General features: G+C 37.2%; 1 protein-coding gene across 2 annotated transcripts in view; it reads right to left on the bottom strand.

Annotated features, from left to right (window-relative positions):
• The window catches only part of RAPGEF6 (Rap guanine nucleotide exchange factor 6), a 141,549-nt gene that overhangs the window by 35,461 nt on the left and 81,488 nt on the right, over nucleotides 1–24,600 (bottom strand). For both annotated transcript variants that reach the window (XM_080924158.1, XM_080924159.1), the window contains exons 12-17: nucleotides 22,137–22,301; nucleotides 19,478–19,585; nucleotides 18,021–18,224; nucleotides 15,645–15,753; nucleotides 12,882–13,122; nucleotides 6,682–6,839 (exon numbers count right to left, since the gene is read on the bottom strand). In XM_080924158.1, the coding sequence (XP_080780284.1) occupies nucleotides 6,682–6,839; nucleotides 12,882–13,122; nucleotides 15,645–15,753; nucleotides 18,021–18,224; nucleotides 19,478–19,585; nucleotides 22,137–22,301 (985 nt within the window). The remainder of the gene's footprint in view (nucleotides 1–6,681; nucleotides 6,840–12,881; nucleotides 13,123–15,644; nucleotides 15,754–18,020; nucleotides 18,225–19,477; nucleotides 19,586–22,136; nucleotides 22,302–24,600) is intronic.

Here is a 24,600-nt window from a genome sequence, read left to right as displayed (position 1 = left end):
AGATGATGATTGCATGCAGAGTAGAGGCAACCACTTTTTTTTGGGGGGGAGGGGGGTAAATATAAATTTAGGTACTAAATTCTTGTGTAACAAATACTTGGCCTACCAAGTCATCTCCTCTGCATCCCACTTTCTCAGTTTTATATTAACTTCATTTTAAAGAGGAAAGTATTTAAATGTCCATATGGTTAAACACCTCAATCTTTGTTCCTTGATTTTGCTACTAGCAAATAAATTCTAGCTAAGATATGTTCATATGATATGCACATGTAAGTGCTTCCTCCTTCTGTCTTATTTTCCTTCTAAGAGAAGAGGTCATACCTCCAGGACAATGCTTATTTCTGGAAAGACTCTAAAAAACCAACACTGACATGACAGCATAAAGAAATGCTAAATTTCCATATGAAAATAAGCTGTATTTACAAATAGGAATATTTATTGCCGTGATTTGTGATGGTGGCAGCAAGTAAGTGTATACTTTTGTTCAGTACTGTCTTTCTCAGCACTATACATACTGTTAGGAGAAGGGGAAGAGGAGAATAATGAACAGGCACAGCAGCAAAGAATCTACAGAATAAAATAACCCCATGACCTCATACATTGAAAATGAGAACACAGAAAGAAACCTGCTCATAGGACTGAAAGATCCAACTGAATTTACATGAAAGCAATTGTACTCACTAGGTTCTGGGTGCTCCGCTCTGGGTCAAGTTCCTATTCACAGTAGTCTCTGTTCTAGAAAGATGTACTAAGCTGTCTTTCTTTGATGTATGTAAAGATCTGGGACATCAATATTTCTCCTCATATTTCTTGCCAATGAATGAGTCTCTAATTTGCAGCTAATAACACCATTATTCCCTAAGTTACAAAGCTTAATAAAGTCAGATAATTTTATAATCCACCAAAATCAGGAATGCTTCTCTGCCTACTACTAGAAAGTACTGTAAGCAGGCAGAAGTCTGGCTGTCAGAAGAAGACACATGAGTGACACATGGGCTTCTCCACACACTGTTACTCTTTAAAGAAACAAACAGTACTTGTGTTACTTGTATTGCCTCTACTTTTCAGGGACTGGGCCCTAAGTTCTAGAATTGGATTTCTGTTAGGACTTTGGAAGCTAAGCCTCGGCAAGCAGTTCTGGCTGACCTTGAGAACATGGCAAACATGTTTATTAGCATCTTTTGGGGGACATATTCACAGACAGGGTGGGGTTTGCACAACTTCACTCTCTTTCTCTGCTGTTCTAACACCTGGAAAGAAACAGAGTTGTGTATCTTGAACAGGCTAAAAAGCTGAACATTATAAAGCCATTTGTTCCTCAAGTAAAAGACAAATTGTTCCATAGACAGATCTCACAGTTTTTTGTTTTTAAAGGTGCTTCTAGAAGAAATCTGTAAATAGGGTTACTCAAAGGCACCACAACAGAAACCCTGATGAATTTGCCAATGCAATGAAAAACCAACCTGGGAAACAACGAAATCAAAAGAAAACAATTTCTTCTCATCAGCACCAGCAAGAGTACTTTAGAATCTATATTAGAACCACTGTATGTACATTATTTATAAATACATTGCCAGATGAAGAATAGTATACATGGCCAAACATAGTATTTGGCACATGGCAGAGTAAAAAGAATCATAAGGAAAAAGATATATAATCACCTTGAATTCTAGTCATGAAGCAAAATACATACACAAAAAATTCAATTAAAAGAAAAGCAGTTTTTTTTTTTTTCTTTTTTTTGGATGGAGAGTTCTAGTAAGAGTTCTGCCACTAAGCTATCACTGTAGTCCCAGAAAAACATGTTTCTAAAAGACCTTGGAAGTACACAGTATTTATTAGCCCAGAGATTCATGTTTATACATATATGTATATATTTGCATTTGTTTATTTTGTGTGACTGGTATGTGGGTGGAGTGGCATACACATGCCATGGTGCTTATGTGGACACCAGAGGACAGAATGTGGAGGTTGTCTTCTGCCACGTGGATCCCAGAGACAGAATTCAGGTGGGCAGGCTTAGTAGTAAGTATGCCCTTACCTGCTGAGCTCAGCAACAGCCCTCAGATCCTTCCATCCTTCCATCCATCCCTCCCTCCCTCCCTCCCTCCCTCCTTCCCTTCCCCCCGGAGTTTCTGTGTAGCCCTGGCTGTCCTCAAACTCACAGAGATCCACCTGCTTCTGTCTCTTAAGTGCTGGGCTTAAAGGTCTGTATCACCACATCTGGCTCCAGATTTTATTTTTAAGAAATCAAATGAAGCAAACAAAAACTCCAGATATCTGGATTTTTAAGCTAGAAATACATTTTATTATTATTATTATTTTTTTTGAGACAAGATCTCTTTGTGTAACCTTGGGCTGTCCTCGAGCTCTGTCTGTAGACCAGGCTAGAGATCCGCCTGCCTCTGCCTCCCACATGCTGGGATTAAAGGCCTGTGTCATCATGTCTGACTATTTTTCTATATCCTTGTTTTTTTGAAACAGGGTTTCTCTGTGTGATATGGCCAGATGAACTCACTTTGCAGACCAGGATAGCCTCAAACTCAGAGGTCCAACTGGTGGGATTAAAGGCACCATCATGTGCCCTTAGTTTACTCTTACAGATTTATTTATGGATTCATTTGTGTGTGTGCTTGATTGTCTGTATGTATGAGTGCCACATCTGAGCAGTGCCTCTGGAGCTCATGGAACGGACTCTGGAGTTCCTGAAGGGATAACCAGTGCTTAGAACTGCTAAGCATTGCTCTAGCCTGGTAACTTTGATTCAGTATGTGATAAAAGCAACAGCAACAACAAACTTTAAGGGAACTGGGTCTGGTGGTGCTCGCCTTTAAACCTAGTACTTGGGAAGCAGAGGTAGGGAGATATTTGCCTGGGATACCCAGATATACTGTATCAAAACAAAACTTTTAAAGATGTACTGACCATGAGATTACACTAAAAATGAGACACTTTTTCATGTTTTTTGAAAGATCTTTAAGAAAATAAAATTTACTTTGCTTTTTGCTTTTAAGTTTTTCTTTGCTGAACTGATATTTATGAAGCACTTGTGTACCCAGTGTTCCAGGTGATGAAAACACATGGAGCAGCCTCTGTCCTGAGGAGTGAACTAATATTGCAGAGAGTGGGAAGTGGTTCAAAGAAAGGCAGTCACAGAGAAGTAGGACAGCACATGAAGTGACTAGGGTATGTGCACATAAACATACACACCTCCAAGGAGACAGGAGACTAGAAAAGATCAAAATTGCCATACCTGTCCTATTCACATCAAGGGTAAACAGTGAATATTTTACCTATGCTTAGGCACTTAGTGTAGATCAAGTTCAAAATGTGAAAACATACAAATATAAAAACATGGGAATCTATGAATATAAAGACTTAGCAAAACATAATTTTCCATGATTGGGGACTAGTTAAAAGAATTTTACCATATCTTTAAACAATGCTGGTAGAACATTACACCCAGATAATAAATATTTAAGGTACTTTGTTAAATAAAATGGTGAGTGCAAGTGTAACATCTCATTTGAATCAAGGGGATCGGAACACACATTTTATATCCAATTAAATTACTGACAATACCTAAATAGATCACCCATTGCAAAATCTGAGGTATGGAGATATTTGTATTTAACCATTCTCTATAAAGTTTTACTTTAAACAGTGTATAATATCTATAATTTAAGAAATCACTAAAGATTTTGAATGCAGAAAGAATTAAGTTTGCTACATCAAATAGATAGATAGATAGATAGACAGACAGACAGACAGGGTTTCTGTTACTGAATGAAAAAGCAAGCAAAACGAGCTCTGTAAACTCAGGGTGGGGGGATCAGGATCCAATTTCATTTAGCCACAGTTAAATTTTTCTTTTTTCTTTCTTTTTTTGAGATGGGTTTCATACAGCCCAGGCCGGCCTCAAACTTGCCGTGTAGTCAAGGATGATCTTGAGCTTCAGATCCCTCAAGTAACTGCTGGCATTGCAAGCCCGTGCCCCCATGGCAGCTATGGGTCTTTTATATGTTAAGCGAGCACACTAACAACTGAGCTACGTTCCTGGTTTCATATTCAGAATTCTTTTAGCTTCAATTTATGCTAGATTAAAAAAATACTTTCACAAGCATTCCATGACACATGGACACACACACAATGTAAGAAAAATAAAATTTCAAAAAAACTTTTCACAAGTTGTAAAGTGGAGTGTATATTCTGACTTTGTATGAAAACAAAACATATGTAGTTAGGAAAAATAAAAAGGCTTCACATAAATACAGACAATCAATGATGAGTACTACCTCAGGAGTGGAATTCTGCTCTCTTCCGAGTTCTCTATCTTATATTCTTTTGGAAAATAACAAACTACACACAAAAGACAAAAGAATACCAAGATACTTACAGTAAAAACCAACAGCTGTAGGCAGCAAAAATAAAGCAAAATTATAAAAAGTCAGCAATCAAATTAATGTATTCAATAATTCTACAGCTTTGCCTGCATTGCAACTTTGATCCGGCAAGAACTTTACACATGCAGACTGGACATAGCTGAGCTTGACTGACAAACACCAGCCAATGCTGGCTAATGACAGGTCACTGCAACCAAAGGCTTACGCACAAAGCAAATTCTGTTAATGCAAGAAGCTGAATTTGCAGTTGGCAATAACTTTTTGCAAAAAAGCCTAATAAATTCAATGCATCTTTCACAAAGCTGTACATTTGGGGGTCTGATAGGTGTGTCCAGCTTTATCACTAGGATGTGCAAATGTCTTACCCACATGGGACTTTCTCCTAGTAGCTTTAAAAAGCACTCTGAGTCCTCTTGAGATATTCTCAAGGACAGAACTGTGAAGCCATCTGAGAGCAATCTGAGAGGTACCTGCTCCTCAGGGCTGACATTTCAACCTTTTTTTAGTTACCCTATATCTTTATCTTCCCTTTACCGCTTCTTTCACTCAAGTCCTTTTTTATTCCTTTAGCATTACTCTATTATTCACTCGTTCATTTTGTCTGTATGCATGCATAGGAAGGGCCAGAAGGTGTCACACAAGAGTCAGCTCTTTCCTACCACTTGGGGGTCTAGGGAGCAAACTCTTGATTGTCAGATTTGATGGCAAGTGCTTTCTTTAACTTGGGTCTTCATCCCCATCATCTATAAATGCTTAGGACGTCAATATAGCCATAAAAATCATTAAGCCCACAAAACCATATGCCCTTTCTGATAATTGCTTTAATTAAAAACATGCATATTTAAGACTGTGAATCTTCTATGGAGTGTAAGAAATACACTACTGTAGACCACATACACAAAAACACAGATTTTGATTCTACAACATGATGAATACGGGAAGACAGCTGAGAAATCTGGGCTTGAGCACTGGAGAGTAACACTAAGGAGTAAGAGTCTACAGGCGGCAAAGCACAGAGGCGGTCCTAAAGCACACACCGCTTTCAAGAAGTAGTGAAGCAGCAGGTTGTCAGAACAGGCAGCTAGAGAAGATTCACCCCCGAAACACCTCAACCTGGTACAGACATTTCTTCCATGTCACAGAAATGAACCCGGCCTGCTGCTCTGCCTCTGGACACCTTAGTGCTCACTCTTTCTGAAGCAAATCTTTCATTTTATGTATTGGCAACCAGGTTTGCATTTATTTATGATCTGTTTGATGACAAAACTTCACTAATACAGCAACTGCCAGATGTTAAGCACAGTTATGAGCCCTGAAGTTTGCTTGGCACTTGGCAGCCCTAGAGAGATGTACAGCCTCAGCCTGCTGAGTGAGAAAGAAAGAACACTACACACAACTACTTTCACTTGTCTGTGTGTTAAAGCTTGAGTTTTTAGGTTGTTATTAAAAAAAAAAAATCACAAGAAATAGTGTACAGTACAATCATCAGCAAATGTCTTCTGTTGTGTTAAGGGCTTTTCTATAAGTTGCTATAAGAAAAGAGAAACATTACTAATACACCTCTATTTTCTTTCTGGCACTGAAATGTGTGTGAACGGACTCCCTTCCTCTGTGCATCAGAAACACCGAGGGATCCATCAGTTCCCATCTCTACCTTGGATTCAATTCCATAGTCAATTTTTAATTTTGTCTTTTCTTGAAAAACATTTCACATCTTTTCAAATGAAGGGTATACAATCAGTTCTTTATAATGAAACTTTAGATCATATAATTATGTGACATTTTTTGCCTCTCGGCACCAATACATGTAGAAAACAGCTTGATGTTCCATCCTGGAAAACATTAGCAATGAAAATAATGCTGTACTCTGGTAACAGTTCTTGACCAACACCTAAACCAACAAAACAAACAAAAACCAACTTCAGCTTCATATGTTGAGGAAAAAAAAATCAATACTTCTAAGAAAATGACTAAGATTTTAATATTGGGAGGTATGAAAACAATTTGCATGAATTCTTTTCACAGTGTTTTCATTCCATTACTTGGCAATTTCTGAAAAATACCACTGAGACTCTTCTAGTATGAATTTTCAATTTTGAAGGAAGTAACTGCTCCTGCATAGGTTAAAAAAACAAAACAAAACAAAAACCACAATTTCCCACTAGCTTTTTGCATGAAGTGAAAAACCAGAGTGAGAAGTGAACACTTCAGGCTAACCCAGTATTTGTTATACAAGACTCAAGCAACTGAGCCATATGAAGTTACATGGAAACATTACCTGAAGGATTGGAAAAGTCCAACATGCTAGTGGTAGGCTGTAAGAGATCTGGGCTGCTGGATGAGAGTGTTCCAGGAATTGGCATTATAGCCAGGCTGTGCCGACAGTGCCTGGTTCCCACGATGCTGTCATCTTGTGATTGACTCAGGCCTCCGTCACTTCAAAAGATAGGCATATATTACTTTCAAGTATTAGAAGGTACTTACAAAGCAAACAATTTGACTTCCTACGTACAAAGGCTTTACAATAACAAAATAATTCCACGTGATGATTTAACCAGTTAGATTAAAAGATCTCAGCAAACAAAAGGGTACTTATAATGAAGAAACAGCAATGAAATGTTTTTGAAGTTTATATTAAAATGAGATAGAAAACAGAAGTAATTCTACTATATCACAAATAATGAATTTGCTTCCTCTGATTCTGGTACAGAAAAACTGAATGTTTAGGGACTTGCTTGAAATATGCTAGTCTCAAATTTCAAATATTTTACTGAGCTATCCAGGGCCACACCACAGGACATGTCCCCTCCAATCACACGATCATCACAAGATAGTTTAAGTCATAACAGTCAGCTCTCTTTTAAGGTTTCAAAACTATTGTTAACTAAAATGCAATTATCTAGGACATCAGATACTCTTCCCTTCAACATTTAGAATGCCACACAGGTCATTCTAAAGCCACTGCAAGGAAAAATATGAACACTTTCAGTTAAACTTTGTGTATTTTCCAAATATTAGTTTAATTATAAATTAAAACTGTTGTATAGAATTTAAGATCACAGCGGAAGAGTTTCACCATCACCAATGACCAAAGTAAGAGTTCTTTCCTTAAACTGACTAGTGTTGACATGTTCTCCTCAGTATCTATTTCCATCCAAATTTTACTCAGCACAGCCTTCTGTTGTTTGTATTACACAGACGTACCACAGAACACTTACCTAATATCATGGGAAAGATTAAACTACCACCTAAGGATGAGTGACATGAAATATATTCAGAATATATTAAAGCAAAGTATGGGCTAGAAGCAGACTATGAAATGGAGCAAGATGGAGAGTAACGGACTGTTAACAGCAAGATCAGGACGACAGCCAGGGCGAGAGAGAGCTGCACAGTCAGGAAGCATGAAGGAGTGGCATGGAAGGAAGTCACTGTGATGACAGACAGACTACCTATAAGGTTGTCTTGGGGTCACTGGCTGAAGGACTACTGCAAGGACTGAGAGCCCAACTAGATGAAAAATAGTATTCTTGTCTTTAGAAGAGAGTCAAGTACTTTTACCAAATGAACAATGCAAACCTGCAGGAGAGGAGCATTTACTTTAACTTGACACTGAGAAGTAGACACAACAATGCAACTGACACAAATAACATTTATCTCCCAGGAGAAGCAGCAACTCTTTTGAGGAGAAAGGCTTTATTTGATGAGTAATTCGTGCTTAAACTAGCCTTCTACAAGTTGGTTGCTGCTGTCACAATTAAGCATTTTAAGATTAGCTAAGAGGATAAAAGAATTGCTGCCAAGTACTTAAGTCATAGAAAAAAATGTAAAGAACTATTTTTGAACAGTAAATCTTTTTCTAGTTGGTTTCTGAAAGCGAACACACCTATGTTTTGATTTATAAGGTCAGGTAACCAAATCCAATGAAACAAACCTTTAAAGACATGATGTACTCTTAACTAAACTAAAATTACAATTGTTTTTTGATACAGGGTCTCATATAGCCTTGACTGACCTTCAACTTCCGATATAGTGAGAATGACCTTGAACGCCTGTTGATCCTACCTCCACTTCTAAAGTGCAGGTGTTCTACGGTGCCTGGGATCAAGGACAGTGCCTTTCAGATGCTGAGCAAGCACTCGGCCTATTAAGCCAAGTCCCCAGACTAGGTCAGATTTTTTTTTTTTTTTTTGGTTAAAGGCAAAGTCCACAGAATATTAAAAGCTCTTAATATTTGCTATCACTTAACATTGGTTCTGCTTTTTAATAATCAACACATATAACACTGTCTAGCAATACTCATATTAAGTAGGTTATAAATTCATGGTAATTAGGGTGTGAGCATGTAGATATGAAAACTCTGTCATGCACAATTCTAGCTATGACAGGAATGAAGTAATTAATTTGCAAAAAAAAATCCATGCTTAAAGTTGAACTGATAAAGCCTACTTGAAAATAATTATTTCTTACCAAAACAGTCTCCTGAGAGGTGGTGCAGTAACAGAAACAAGATAGTTTTGAAAAATTCCTCAATAATTAGTTCCCTAACATTTAAAATGTTTGAAATAAAAGTAATTAGTTTCATTATGAAACCAAAGAGGCCACAAAATAATTCCAACGTTATAAGCAAACAAAAAATATACTGCTATCTGGAGAGAAAAACAGTTCTGATGCACAGAACAAAGCAGCATACTTCTAGGAAGGTATAGGGATGTTACTTGGGCAACTGTGAGTAAAAATACAATTAAAGCTGAGTGAGTTTTTACAGGGAAATTTGATTTCCTGAACTGTGAAATAATCTCAGGTTAATGAAAACCACATTTTCATGTCTTAATTTATAGATGTGCCCAGATCAATCACTCATTCATCATTATTTTCATTTAATTTTTTTTTATTTTTTAAAGATTTATTTATTTTATGTATGTTGAGTACACTGTAGCTGTCTTCAGACACACCAAAAGAGGGCATCAGATCCCATTACAGATGATTGTGAGCTACCATGTGGTTGCTGGGAACTGAACTCAGGACCTTTAGAAGAGCAGTCAGTGCTCTTAACCACTGAGCCACCTCTCCAGCCCTCATTTTAGCTTTTTAAGAACAATTTTCCACTTTAAAAGTATATACTTTAAAAAACATTTTTTTTCTTCCTGCTCCCACAGATACTGTAACAGCTGCCCTGTTCTTAAGAGGATATGTGGGAGAAGAAGAATTTGTTTTCCAAGCTTCAGCTAAGGAGTTTTGGCACATACAAGATATTCAGAAATTACAGAATTATAATTAATTAATATTCCATCTTGTTTTTTTTTTTTTTTTAGACTGGGTTTATCTGTATAGACCTGGCTATCCTGGAACTCACTCTGTAGACCAGGCTGGCCTCAAACTCAAGAGATCTGTCTGGCCCTGTCCCTGCCTCCTGAGTGCTGGGACTAAAGGTGTGTGTGTGTCCCACTATCACCTAGCAAAATTACTTAATATTTTAGAGTAGGGAAGATGGAAGATACTGGGGGGGGGGGGGGGGAGGCATTTGTGCTTTATAAAACAAATAACAAACCCAAACAGACATGTGTCCTTCTTGTTAATTTTCATGTCTAACATATCATTTAGCTAACCAATCTCTTATACTTGGACTTGTGGCGTGTTTCTAGCTCTTGTGAGGCTAAAGCAGGAAGATCACTTGACCACAGGAGTTGAGACCAGCATAGGCAACACAGCAGGACATGATGATGACCATCATCATGAGATCTACAGAAAGGGTGTTGTATCCTTGGGTAAATATCTGTATGGATCATTTGAACTCATATTCTCTGTCTATTATCTACTGATATCACAGTGTTGTTTTTCCCTTATACATCATTTTCAGGAGTTTGCCAGAAATGGTAAATCTCTGTAGTGGTTTGAGTGATTACGTCTCCTATAGACTCAAATATTTCCCAGTTAGTGGTGCTATCTAGGGAAGCTCAGATAGTGCAGCCTTGCTAGAGGAAGTACATCACTGGAAATAGACTTTGGTGTTTACAGTCTCAATCTATTTCCTGTTTGCAGACTTTGCAAAATGAAAAAACAAACAAACCCAAAAAAAAAAAAAAAAACAAGAAAAGAAATGAAAAAAAGAACAAAAACCATTTCTGGATATGGGTGACGCATACCTGCACTTCTAGCACTTGGGAAGAAGAAGCAAGTGTTCAGCCCTTTAAAGAGTTTGAGACCAGCTATGGCTACACAGTGAACTCAATGCCAGCTGGAACTACTTGGGGGAGACCCTGTTTCAAAAGAAAGCCAAGAACTAGTGATCTGGTTCAATGGCAGACTACTTGACTTACATGGGAAGGCCTCCCAAAAACTGCAAGAAAAAAATGATCCAGATTCATTTTAAATGGTTAAGAGTGTCAAAAATAATACATTCTCAAAAATACAGAGTAACTGGTCTACCATAAAAATAAAAAATGAATTCTCACAAACTGGCTTCAGAAATCTGTAGGACTCTTATCTTTTAGGCTTTTAGTGACTGAAATGAGTGATGTTAAATACCCTACTGCATGCATACAAGAGAGGTGTAGCAAAAAGCAAAAAGCTCAACAAATGAAAAAGTAAGTAAAAATAAATCTTGAATTTAAACAAACCCACTTCTAGTAGATCTTTCTTTCTTGGTACCAATTCAAAGTTATCATGTGGGAAATAATCAACTAGATGTTTCTGGTGACAGCAACTTTTGTGTCCCCTGTTATGAACCTGGTGTCCATGCCTAGTAACCTACTTCTACTCTCCAAAGAATATGCATAATGCATAATGGTTTAGTTGCTCAGAAAGGGTCTCCAATGAGTCCCAGTCAGAACATTCTCTAGTTTTAGATCATACATGACATAACCATACCACCAGTCGCAATGATGAACATATTACAGGCCAAGCCATCAGGGCTTCTGGAAACAGATCTCAAGAAATTACCTGCTAAGGTAAGGAACTCTCCATGTCAACTTTTTTTTGCTTTCTGGCCCCTAGGTTTTTCTACTTTTCCACAGTGACTGCAAACACTTCCCAACCTTGTTAGTGTAGGCTACTCCTCTAACAGTCTCTTCACCCAGCCTCCACTGGTGTCAGTGTTTGCTGATATGTACAACAGTAAATAAGTATTTTGGCCGTTTTAAAGTTGTGGTTTTTATAACTTACTCACCTCAATGAAAGCAGTGGACTCAGAAATGAATGAGCAATGAGCTCTAGAGTGGAATCAGAACAAAGCCATCACATTTAAGTCTCAAGTGAATGACTAATTATTGAAGAGAAAATTTGTTTCCCTGGCTAGAAGTGAGAACTTGTAAAGAATATTTGCTTATCTCTGAGATGAGTGTATATGAGTGTGACATATATATGCTTGTGTGTGTCCATGTGTGTAGGGGGACAGTGGCTGGCATCAGCTATCTTCCTTAATGTCTACATTTTATTTATTTTTTCAGACAGGTGATAGAAAATCTCTGGAAGCAGAGCTCACCAATGCGACAAGACTGGATGGCTATAAAGCCTCAGCGATCTGCCTATCCCTGCCCCGAAAGCTTAAATCATAGGCACTAGCTAGTGTACCTAGCTTATTATAATGTGGATGTGTCTGAACTTAGGTCATTATGCCTGAGTGGCCGGGACTCTATCTACTGAGCCATTTTCCTAGCATGATGTTTTTTTAAATACTGACAAAAACAGAAGACTGTTTTTCTTGGATACATCTTCTCGTCAGTGACTAATTCATTGTCTTAAAATTGATTCACCAAGTACTGAATATACCTTTGTTTGATGTACAGTATGTACTTGCTTAGTATTTTGTAACTGGTTTAGAAAACTGGTAATAAATATCCTGGAGTTATTCTTAACCATAATACTTCAGTGACATGATTTGATGATCACTTTACGAACCCCAATTTGCATATAAATATTCTTAGATTTTATTCAATTTTGGAAATATCGCATGATTGAAACAAAAAGTAGATTTGAATTGGGCATGGTGAATATATGCTCTGAAATCTGAAGGCTGTGGCAGAAGCTCTTGAGTTCCTACCAACAGGTGATACACACACAGAAAGATAATCTCAAAAAACCCAAATATCAAAAACTTCACCATTAGAATTCAGGAGAAAGTAATACCAGCAGTAAAAAAAAAAGATATTTAAAAACAACAACAAAAAATTACTAGAAATGAATATGTCCTAAGATTTAAGAAGTCCAAATTTACAGATCCAGTAAGTTGAAACTGGACCCAAGTTAGAAAAATACACCACATAAAACAAACTTCTCAAAAAATTCACAACACTAAAAACTACCAGACAGTGATAAATCCACAAAGAAAATGTGGAGAATTTTTTATTTTACTCATATATTATTTGAAGATTTTATGATGAATAAAAACGAATGTGATTCAGAGCTTTCTTCTCTATAATAAAAATAATAAAAACTTCAGTCATTACGATCATCACACAATATATCGGTATTACCTACCTAAATAGTTTTGGAGGTAAGATACTAAACCGTGTTTTATCCAAAATTTTCCTGATTTTGTTTCTTCCACCTGAAACAGTATTTGCTTTAATTTTCTTATTTCCTTTCTCCTGTGGTGCCTGCTCAATATCCCCTGGGACATCTTGAATTGAATGGCGATTACTTTTTTTTTCAGCAATTTTGGGAATATGAGGAACACCAGTTTTCTCTTGTTCAGTTCTACTGAGCAATTCCTTGAATACTGTGGAAATAAACAAACTCATCATTTTTCTTTTCTCATTAAAAAGTTTTATACCAACACATTTTAAAGATAAACATCATAAACATTCTCAGGCTAATACTCATTTTAAAATTTGCTAGATCCCCAAAATGATAAGATGAAGTCAATGGGAAAAACCGAGAGGAAGCAGGTAGGCTGCCAGCATGTGTGAAAAATGTGTTCTATCTCATACCGCTCTACCATGACTGAGCTGCAGCCTAGCCCAAGAGTTGCTTTTCCTTGTAATTTTCCTTCCTTGTTACTTCTCTTTTTATTTTTGTTGTTCTGACACAGGATTTTGCTCCAAAGCTTGGCTTGAACTCTCAGTGATCTTCCAGCCTTTCAAGTGCTAGGATTACGTGGATGTGCCACTCCACTGGGCTTGTTGGAAAAAACTACCTGTACATACTTTTGGAGATCAGGGTGTCATGCATTCATGTAACATTCACTTATCGTATCCCCAACCACCGTCTGTCCATGCCTGCACTCTCCCTCATCCCTTTCTTAGTCTCTAGTAATCTTTAGTCTGATTTCAGATCAATACTGCTTTTGCTGCCACAGAAGAGAGAGCATGCCATACTGGTCTTTGTGTGCCAGACTGGATTAGGTTAGTGTAATGTCTTCCAGTTCCATCCACTTTGGCCAAATGTCAGGATTTGACCTCTGTTGTGGCTTAATACCCCTGAATATTTCATATTATCCTTCTACCTATTAATGGCCTCAGGCTGATTCCTAATCTCAGTGATTTATGAGAACAGCAATAAATAACATGCAGGCATGTCTGGATTTCTAGGTACTGTTGAATGGTATGCGGAACTTGTCTTCTGCACAGTAGTTATGCTAAGCTACACTGCCACCAAGAGTGTAAACAGGGCCTGTCCCACACATCCTTATCATCAACGTCTGCTATAGTTTTCTTCTTTGTTTAGAGTTACTTAAGATGGAAGATGACTGTAGTCTAGATTTGTATTTTTCTGATGGTTAATGATTTTGAGTGTTTTCTCAAATATTTGTTGACCATGTCTGCTTCTTCTTTTGAGAAATGTCTGTTTAGATAATATGCTCATTAAAAAATATAAAATTACTTTTTTCCTTTCTTTCCCCCTTAAAGATAGCTTTTCATTATGTAACTCAGCCAGGCCTTGAACTTTCAATCCAGTTTCAGCCTCCAAGAGCTTTCCTTTCCTTCTTTCTTGTTTTATTTCTTTTGGAGATAGGGTCTTAGGTAGCTCAGGCCAGCCTTGGAATCCTAACTCTCCTGCCTCTGCCATACCAGGTTTTGAAATTTTTACGTAATTTAGATATTAAGCTTCTGTTAGAAGAACTGACATATTTTTTCTAATCTTGTAGGGCCTTCAGCAAGACAAGACTTTACTGCCATAACGAAAGCGTATGAAAATAACATTAAAATGAGATTTACTTTTTACTTATGTACACATATGAGTGTTTGGCATGTGTGTGTATGTGCCTGCTGAGTTCAGAAGAGGGCATCAGATTCCTTGAACCTGCAGCTGCAGATGGAGGTTGCCTGATGAGGTGCTGGAAACAGAACTCTGGTCCCTGGAAGAATAGCAAGTGCCTTTAACCATGGAGACATTTCAGTTTGCCCTAAAACCCCAACACCCCATTTCCTTCTGAGAGGCATATTACTAGGATTCTACTATTATTTTGATTGCAATCTAATCAACCTAAAGGGATTTGTCTTCTAAGAACTCTTAAGTGGTCTTTGATTTTTAGTTTCTATTCTGGATTTATGGCTATCATTCTCATGATTTTAGCCAAAATTCAATATAGTCTAAAGCAAATGACAATAAGTCATAAAAATGTCTAAAGCAAATGACAACAAATTTTAAAAATGACAAGAACAAGTGAATGGTACATTCGGCGACAAGCACAAGCTTAATACCTGTTTTATTCCGATGTAAATATGAAAAACAAACAACATTTGGTACAGATGTAGCTCCCAGCTATAGGGCACTCAGGCTGCATGGCCCCGGGCCCTCACAGCACAGGATTGAAGAACACAGTGTAGCCACTATAAATGCTTCTATACAGAAAGGAAGGATATGCTACTTAGAAATCTCATTCATATTTTTCAATGCTCCAGTCAATTTATTTGATGAAACAACTAATCCGGCATTTGATCTACTGTAGAAAGCTAGGTTTGTAGGTCAGGAGTAGAAAAAAGCCTGCTTATGATGTCTAAGCTTTATCAAAATCATCTAGGTTTTATTATTATGCTCCTTACTGTACAGTACACAACAGGAACTTGGATACTTTGCATAGAACTGAAGCCGTATCTCTATTTCCTTAGGTTTAGGATGGCTATTTCCATGAAATTTAGATTATATAAAATTATAGATTATAAAATCCTAATAATCTTAGCAGCTTCACAATAAAGTTTATATTTACTTATCATGTATCTCACTGAAATGACTTACAGCTTTTCTATTACACAAAATAAAACAAAACCTCACCTCAGTAGCTTTTACAACAAAACTTACCAAAAATGTTGGTCTTCACAGTAAGTGCAAGATGAGTATTATTCCTCAAAATTTCAAGGGCTTTAGCAAATGTAATATTCTCAAAGTTTTGTCCATTGACTTCCATTATCTTGAAATATTTTAAAAATATAAATTAAGACAAAAATAATATTAGTCACATTTACAATTTTAAAAGCTTAAGAGTAGAAAAACTAAAATAGAACTTCAATAAATCATACCATACGCGAACAATGATTAGAAACTGGACTATCATTTTTTGCCCTGCACTGCTTAATTTCCAAATCTTGCATTACATGCATTTTAGGTTATTTTCTTTGGGTTCCTAAAGGATACGGCCCAGTAGTCAAGAGCAGGAGATGCTCTTACAGAGAATTCAGGCTCAGTCTGAACACCCATGGTGCCTCATGATCTATCTCCAACTTTAGGTGATCCAATACTTTGTTCTGACCTCTGCAGGCTCCAGGCAAACATATGATGCACAGACGTTCTGGCAAAACACGCATACACATGAAAATAATAAACCTAAAAACAGAGGGGGAGGGGAAAAATAAAAGAGACTGGAGAGATGACTGAGAGGGTAAACGTGCTTGTCACCAAGCTTGAACCCACATGGTAAAAAGAGAAGTGACTTCTCAGACATCCACACACACATCAGGACTCATGTGTGCGAGTAAGAACACACACATATACTAAACATAATAAAATATATGTGATAATTTGTAAGTGAAGAAAATTTTAATCATGTCTGGTTCCCAAGATGAAAACAATACTTATGTATGTTTATGCAGATTTTAGTCAAATAGTCTAAAGGGAAATTTAGTGCATCCCAAGGTATCAATTTAATTAATTTAAAAGCAACATGCTAATACTGAATGTAACAGTACATGTCTATAATCCCAATACTAAGGCAGAAGGATTCAAAGTACAGAGCTACATAGGCAGGCTCTGTCTTAAGGGGGGGGGGGGGGGGGAGACGACAAATAAGGTTTCTAAATATTTCCTATCTTTTTCTTTGTAAAAAATTAACAAAAGAACCAGGCAGTCAGCCAAAAGCAGCACTATCATGATTTTTTTTTTTTTTTTTTTTTTTTGATTTTTTGATTCAGGCGAGAAACTGCTTTATAGAAGGGATCCCTTAATTTAGTCATACCCCATTACCACATAAAACATTTAGTGGGCGGGGGTGGGGAAACAAATCCCAAGGGCAAAGAAAACAAAGAGCAAAAATTCCTCTGTAGATGAACAAACAAACAAACAGGACAGACTCCAGAAGTAACACAAAAAAAAAAAAAAAAAATCCCAAAGGAGATATTAGGAAAAGAAACAGCAATAGAAGCAAAATTCAGTATTCTAAAGACACGTCAGGCCTACTGTGGTGTTGTACACCTTTAATTCCAGTGTTTGGAAAGAAGAGACAGGTGGATCTCTGAGTTTGAGGCCATTCTAATCTACAGAGGGAGTTCGGGGGCAGTCAGGGTTACATTGAGACTCTGTCTCAAACAGATGCAAGCAAACCCAAATAACCTATATCTATATACCAAAACGCCCTGACAGTGAAGATATCTCCATTTTAACAATTCCCAACAACTTTGAATCTCAAGGACAAAGAATAAAGACATGTATGTACAGGAATCAATAGTACTAAAATAAAGGGCCGGTTTCTGACTTCCATTGGGCAACAATATGATAATGGGATCTTCTTCTGCAACTTCAATGTTCTTAAGAGTAAAATCACTGTTACCATAGTTTTTGCTGGTTTTTCAGCTAATCCACTCTGCTTACAAATGTAGACATTAATTTGATGCTATCACTTAATCTTCAGCCAACTGAAAGCACTCTGAAGCATCTATGCCATCACACTCGTAAGGGTTCTAATTCATGAACATCTTTTTGGAATATTCTGAAGTTTCCAAAGGTAAATTTCATAATCCTTGGGAAATAGGGAGGGCCATTCAAGTTTATATTGACTGAACCTTGTAGAATACATGGTTTCAACCATACTATTATAAAATTCCCCACAAAAAGTAATGAAGATATAATAAATATTTTGAAAATAAATACTATTTAAATATTATCACTAGGGCTGGGGAGATAGCTTGGTTGGAAAAGTGAGGACCCGATATCCTGGTGCTGGGAAGGAAGAGATAGGTGGATCCCTGGAGCTTGCTGAGCAGATACCCTAGCCAATAAGTTCCAGGCCACTGAAGCTGTCAAGGAAAAAAAAAAGGTAGGCAGCTGCTAAGGAAAACACTCAAAGTTGTCTCTGATGGAGACACACACACTTTATGTCTCAAAACTATCCTCCCCCAAAGAGACAAAAGTAACACATGTATTGTTTATCAAAGTCCCTATCTAAGCCTGGGATTATTTACTTACCTGATCACCCCGTTTCAGTCCTGCATCAGCAGCTTTGCTACCAGGTTCCACCTCTTCAACAAAGACACCGAACCCTTTCTCACTGCCTCCAGCGAGGCTGAAGTGCAGCGGGGACTCACGGGACGCCTTCTGCAGTACAACCTGCCTCCACTTTGCCTTTGCAGCACAGGCAATATTCAATAATCTGAGGTGACCATTCATTTTCTGTGATGCAGAAAAGACAAAAGTGTACATGAATGCACCTATTCTTACAGGCTTTAAAATATTTTACAATGGTTAAAACAAAACAACAAAACTATAGAACTTATGACGAGGTAAAAAGATGGGAGAGTGTACTTGTTCTAGAGCACTTCATAAAATTTCAACAATGTTTTAAAAGACTTTTTGATAATGAAAGGTTATCCTAAATCTTTCGAATTTAGTGTATTATCTTGTATACCTCCTGGGTGTTATACACAACAGAATCTTCTACAATTCTATTTTTAAAATAGAATAACTTCCTATTGCCTAATATTCAGACACATCCAAGTTTCCATGTCTTCAAAAATTAGCCCCTTTAAACTCAGTAACATTCTAACTTGAAGTTCTATTGCTAGTTTAATATTCAATGATTCACAAACAGGTAATGTAATATGTTTGTGAACATGATATGGCTCAAAAAAAAAAAAAAAAAAAAGCAATAGATTTTCTTCTTCAAGGGCAGTGATCAAATTCTACACTAGTACTTGGTATCTTTGAATAGGAGATTTCAATGAAAAGGGATTGGGGGCAATTTATGACTCAATCTCAATTTCCAATGTCTTTTTTTTTTTTTAACTTTCTTTTTTCAAAAACATTTTTATTAATTAATTTATAAAATATTATTATAGCTCACAAACTTTGTTACATAATAATCCAATGTCTTTTAAATAGCTACACAATGGCACTGTAAGAGGTAAATGACGTACGTTAGTGTGCCTCTATGATCCATCAGTCAAGTTCCCCAATCTCTGTCCATGCTTCCTCATTCTGCACAGAGCAGTTATGCTACAGGAAAGTCTACAGGAACCAGGGGTAAAAAGGGACCAGTGCTGCCACTTTGTTCCCTCTGTGCTCAACTCAACCCACTTGCTCTGGGAACTAAACTCCTGAGTATTTTCTTGGTGCCAGTCTGTTTTTAGGTTTGCCTTACTTTGGTCTTCACAATCTCCTCAAATTGGAGATTACCATTTTATACTGAGATCTATGGCATAACGATTAGGTAACCTGCCTAAGTGCACATTTTAACAAGAGACTAGTTCCAAAACAAAAATGAGCAAAAAAGGAACAAGTTTTTTTTTTAATTTTTAATTTTAATGAGAAATTCTTATCCTACAACAAATATAGGAGAAGATAGAACTTGTTCTGAGTTGCTGTTCTTACTGAAGGAGTAGGAAAAACCCTGAATTATGAAAGCAATAAGTTCTTTTGAGTCTTACTGTGTCTTCCAAATTTTTTTCAAATTCTTCTAGAAATTGAGTCATAGCAGGATCACCTTCAAAATCATTAAAATGATTGTTCACCCATAAGAGTACAATCCGGGTCACCTGTAGGAACAGGAAAAAGCATGTGTTTATGCGGTACTCTTCTGTCTGGCTCCTCTTGAGCTTCCTTTGTTCTAACAGAAAAGGCAGTTTAATCTTAGCATGTTTCCTTTGGTTCAGCAAGAAGACACAAACTAAGATGTGTATTTCACATAGTGTTTTAAACACAAGACCTTGTCTCTCGTAAGTGCAGGCAGTCATTTCAAACATTAAAAGTGTTAAAAATAATGTACTTGATCAAAAATCATGAAGAAAAACATATCTAAAATAAGTCACTAAATATTTATTGTCAATTTCTTTCAAGTGTTAAGTTTATTTTGCTCTATAGGTTAAGTAAAAAAATCAAGGAACATGTGGCTAGAAGAGAGGACTCGGTGTGTAAAGTATGTGCTGTGCAAGCACATGCCTTAAGTCCAGTGCTGGAAGATGGAGACAGGATAATCCAGGGAGCTGCCAACTGCTGGCTCCTAGTCCAGCTTGAGACCTTGTCTCAAAAAATAATGCAGGGAGCAAGAGGACACTCATGTGGTACATGAACCTGCATACACACAGGTAACCCACTCCCAACATAAAACTACCAAATGTAAGTGGATTTGAATACTGTGCCCAATAAAGTCAGTAATGATTAATACTCCAAAATTTGTGACAGAACATCCATGTCACTATTTCTAAAGCACACACTTCTGCGGCATTTAGTACATCCAACAATGTCACACACTCACTATGTGAAGTTCTAGAACATTCTTTATCACAGCTGTTCTCAACTGTGGGTCACGACCCCTTAGGCAATTCAATCTCCAAAATCATTTACATTACGAAGTGTAGCACATTTACAGTTAAGGATAAGCAACAGAAATCATTTTGTGGTGGGGGTCACCAGAACATGAGGAACTGTTATTAAAGGGTCCCAGCACTAGGATGGTTGAGAACCACTGCATTATCACTTCAAAAGGAGACCCACATTCATTAATTTGTATGCCCTCGTCCTGCACTTTTGCCCCTGAAAGTTACCACTAATCTGTTTTTCTGTCACTGTGAATTTTTCCTTCTTCAGATATTTCATATACATAGACTCATGCAATATACAGCCATTCATGACTTTTTTCACTTAGCACTTAAATTTCATGCATATTATTTTACTGCCACACAATTCATTTATTCCTGGATGATTTTGGGTTTTTCCCACTTTCTAACTATTGTCAATAGTGCTATGAATACTTGTGTCTGAACTTTTGCTTGCAAACATGTTTTCTTTCTTTGGGTGCATACCAAGCAGAGAATTTTTGGGTTATGTGTCTGCTCTGTGTCCAGCCTTTTAAGGAGCTGCTAAATTTTTTCCCATAACACAACAGTTTATGTTACCATCTTCAGTATGTGTCCATTTCTTATATCTCCTATTAAAAAGGCCATCTTATGACTAGTCTTGCAAGCTAGTTTGAACTGGGAAGACCCATTTCTAACTTTTGAGGCTTGGATTATAGGTTGGTTGCAATGTTTACCTGCCATTTGCATGGGTTCTGGGGATTCAGACTCCCATCTGTGTCCTTGCTCCGCAAAGTGTTTTAATCACTGAGCCATCTCCCTATCTTGTTGTATTTTTCATAGAGCTTTTTGGTTCAGAAAAAAAGATTTTAGTACAGGAAGTTCTGCTTATCTGTCTCTTCTTCTTCCTCCTCCTCTTTTTCTCCTTCATCTTCATTTTCTCGTTTGCTAGTGCTTTGGGTGTTACATCTGTAGAACTAAAGTCAACTAGTCTAAGGGCAGTACAGTTTTGGTTCTTAAAATGTTTTCAATTATGGCTACTGTGTATATTCATGATATGTATGTTGTAGTTTTGGATAGTCTAGTCTCCTAAATAATAGAATTCACAGTTTTCTCACATATGGTTTAATACCTCTAACATGTAATTCAGGAAGGCACACCAGAAAATGATGACCCTGCTTTTACTTTCTGAAAACAATTTATTTCCAACCACTATGATGAGGTGTCTTTCTATTAAATGAATAGATGTCCCATAAAATATGCTAAAATCATCAAAAATAGCAAACAATGCTCAGTGCAAAAAAAAAAAAAAAAAAAAAATAACACAAAGACACATTTCCCATACATTATGGGAAAGAAACTAAGTGCTGACAAACTTTTCAGATGATTATAAAGTCTCTAACTCAGAAAAGCTTGGATGATCTTATCCTGAGACTTACAAACAACCCATCTTCTTGCAAAGTTCATTATGGAGTATTATTTAAAACTCACTAACCAGCTTCATGTTCTATCCATCTGCACAAACTACTACTAGGCTCCTGAGTTTATTACTCGCTGTGTCACTGTGCCACCATCTTTCCTCAGTTTCTTATTCCTGTAGCTTGTACCCACTTCTCTCAAGGCTACCCTGTTAGGAAAATGACCAAGCACATGTCTACACTGATTCACTATATTATTTAGGTAAACTTATTTTTTCCACAAAAGCAACAAAACCCCCACTTTATTATGTGCAAAAGTGTCTATTAATAAAATTTAAAGGTTAAAGTTAAGTCTTTTATATTTATAAACTAACCTTATCCCTTAAGCTGTCCATCTTAAACCATTCCAAAAGCTTGATCCCAACATCCAAAGGAGTTTCAAGAAATGTCCTATAAGTTAATAGAAAATCTTCTATATATGTTGGGTCCACAATAGAATGTTCTTCTATCAAATGCATGATGAGACGCTCAGGTGTTGCCTAAAAATCCAAGGATAGAAAAGATTAAGAAGACACAAAACTCAAGGTGTCACATTACCTCCCATTATTCTCCTTATGTAGTCTTTAGATTGTAATTTAGTTACTGCCAGAGGCTTAGAGCTGAGATATGGTAGCGGGCTAAGTCCCCAGCAGCATCTGTTAAGCTGTGTTTCTTTCTACTGGCATTTGCCCATCACAGGACCTAGGAAATGTGCCGACTTATTCCTTGCATGGAATTTACTATTACTTCTGCTAGAATATGGCATATAATGACTGCCTGAGGCAAAGGAAGCAAGCAGATATAAAGAAGCAAGCAAAAAGCAAGCTTTCTTCCATTTTTAATCCAAATCAACTTCTATCCTAGGCTACAGGAATAATGTAGAGGAATTTACTCTTCTAGTCTTTCTGCTTTGCTATAAGTGAAATGACTAAATAAGTTCCATATGGTTTACATTCAGGATTTTAAATGCTCATCTACCTCAAGATTCACCTCAAAAAGTGAGGGAAATCTGAGAGTTGTCTGCATTCTTGAAACTTTCCTTTTTGTTCATGTATACATGGGTATGTGTGGGCCAAAGGTAGGTATGGGATGTCTTACTCAAATATTTCCCACCACATTTTAAGATAGGGACACACCCCCACACCCCCACCACACACCTACACACACCTTCCTATTGGTTTTCTGAACCAATGTTAAAAATTTATTAGACTTTGCAGGTCTTCTAATTAATTAATTTTTGGTGTATGTGTTATGTAGAGGCCAGAGGACAACCCTGAGTATTATTTCTGAAGAACTTTCCTTTAGAGACATAGTCTCACTGGCCTGGGAGCCTTACAAGCATGAGCCACCATGCCTGGTTTTTTGGAGGGTTGACAGGGTGAGGTTTAGACCAGAGAATATATCAATGTCTTTCTCAAATGCTCTCTACCACACACACACACACACACACACACACACACACACACACACACATATATTTTTTTTTTGAGAAAAAAGTAATATTCTTTGTTGGGGCTCACTAACTGGCTAGATTGGCTAGGAAGTCCCAGGGACCCTTGTCTCTGCCTTCTCAATGTAAGAATTACAGTTGCGTGTTATCATACTAGTCTTTTAAAGAAACGTGCAATAAGAGTCTTGTGCTTGCAGAGCAAACACCTTACCAATTGACCCATCTCTCTAGCCTCCCAAGTTCTGAGGATCCAACTTGGGTCCATGTTGGCAAGGTAAGCCAATTATACTGCCTTTGCAACCCTGCTCTGCTACCTTTTCAAAAGTGGGTAAACAGAACATACATAAAAAGAAAGCAAATATTCAGTTGGATATAAAAAGCAGCTGTGGGGCTAGAGAGATGACTCAGTGATGACACCAGGGCTTGGTTCCTAGTACCCACATGGTAGCTCACAACCATCTCTAACTCCAATTCCAGGGATCCAATGCTCTTTTCTGTAGACTTCTGAAGATACAACACACACACGGTGCACAGACACACACTCAAGAAAAACACTAATATACATAAAATAAAATTTAGAAATCTAATCATGGCTCTTAAATTCAAACTCCAATCTGCTACAACCATATAAATAATTAATCCCAACATCTATATAGTAAACATACATTAATACTGACAATACTGTTATCTCAGAGTTTTTATTCCCCAAGGACACCCAATGCTAACAAGGCATATCAATCATGTTCCCTGAAGGTACTCAGGTGTAAGAAAGATGTTATGTACCTAACTTACGGCATAGAGACTGTAAGTTATTCCTCTTCGTTTCTTACTCTCAAAAATACTAAGTCTAAGATTATCAAATTGGGTTTGTTATTTAGGCCAGTCATGGTCTAGGAAATGGTCTTAGGGTATACAAACTGAGTGAGTATGGAAGAGCACTATCCTGTTTGTCTAAATCAGTAGGTAAGGGCTCCTACGGAGTCCGGGCTATATATTAAGAAGCCAGTATGTCTCCACTGTCTACCCTAGCAACCAAGAAAGTTTGACACTTGAAGAAAGAATCCTACTCTAGACACTCTTCACTTGGAGAAAGGCAAAAGACATGGTTGGCACTGTTATGACACTGTTATTCTGGCATGGTAGAGACTGGTTAAAAACAGCAAATAAACAGAAGAATTAATAAGTATGTAAGTAATATATTAGAAAAAAAGCCCGTATGATAGTTTTCGACCTGTTAAATATCATATAAACTCATGGTTGCAGAATGCAGACAGACAGTTATAGACATAGATTGATAATGAACATAAATACCAGTTTTTCTAGGTCTGACTCATGAGGGGCTGTAAATA

The sequence above is a fragment of the Micromys minutus genome, assembly GCF_963924665.1.
Source record: "Micromys minutus genome assembly, chromosome: 10".
Lineage (NCBI taxonomy): Eukaryota > Metazoa > Chordata > Mammalia > Rodentia > Muridae > Micromys > Micromys minutus.
Note: the sequence above shows the minus strand (reverse complement) of the source record. Positions and strands in the feature narration are given on the sequence as shown.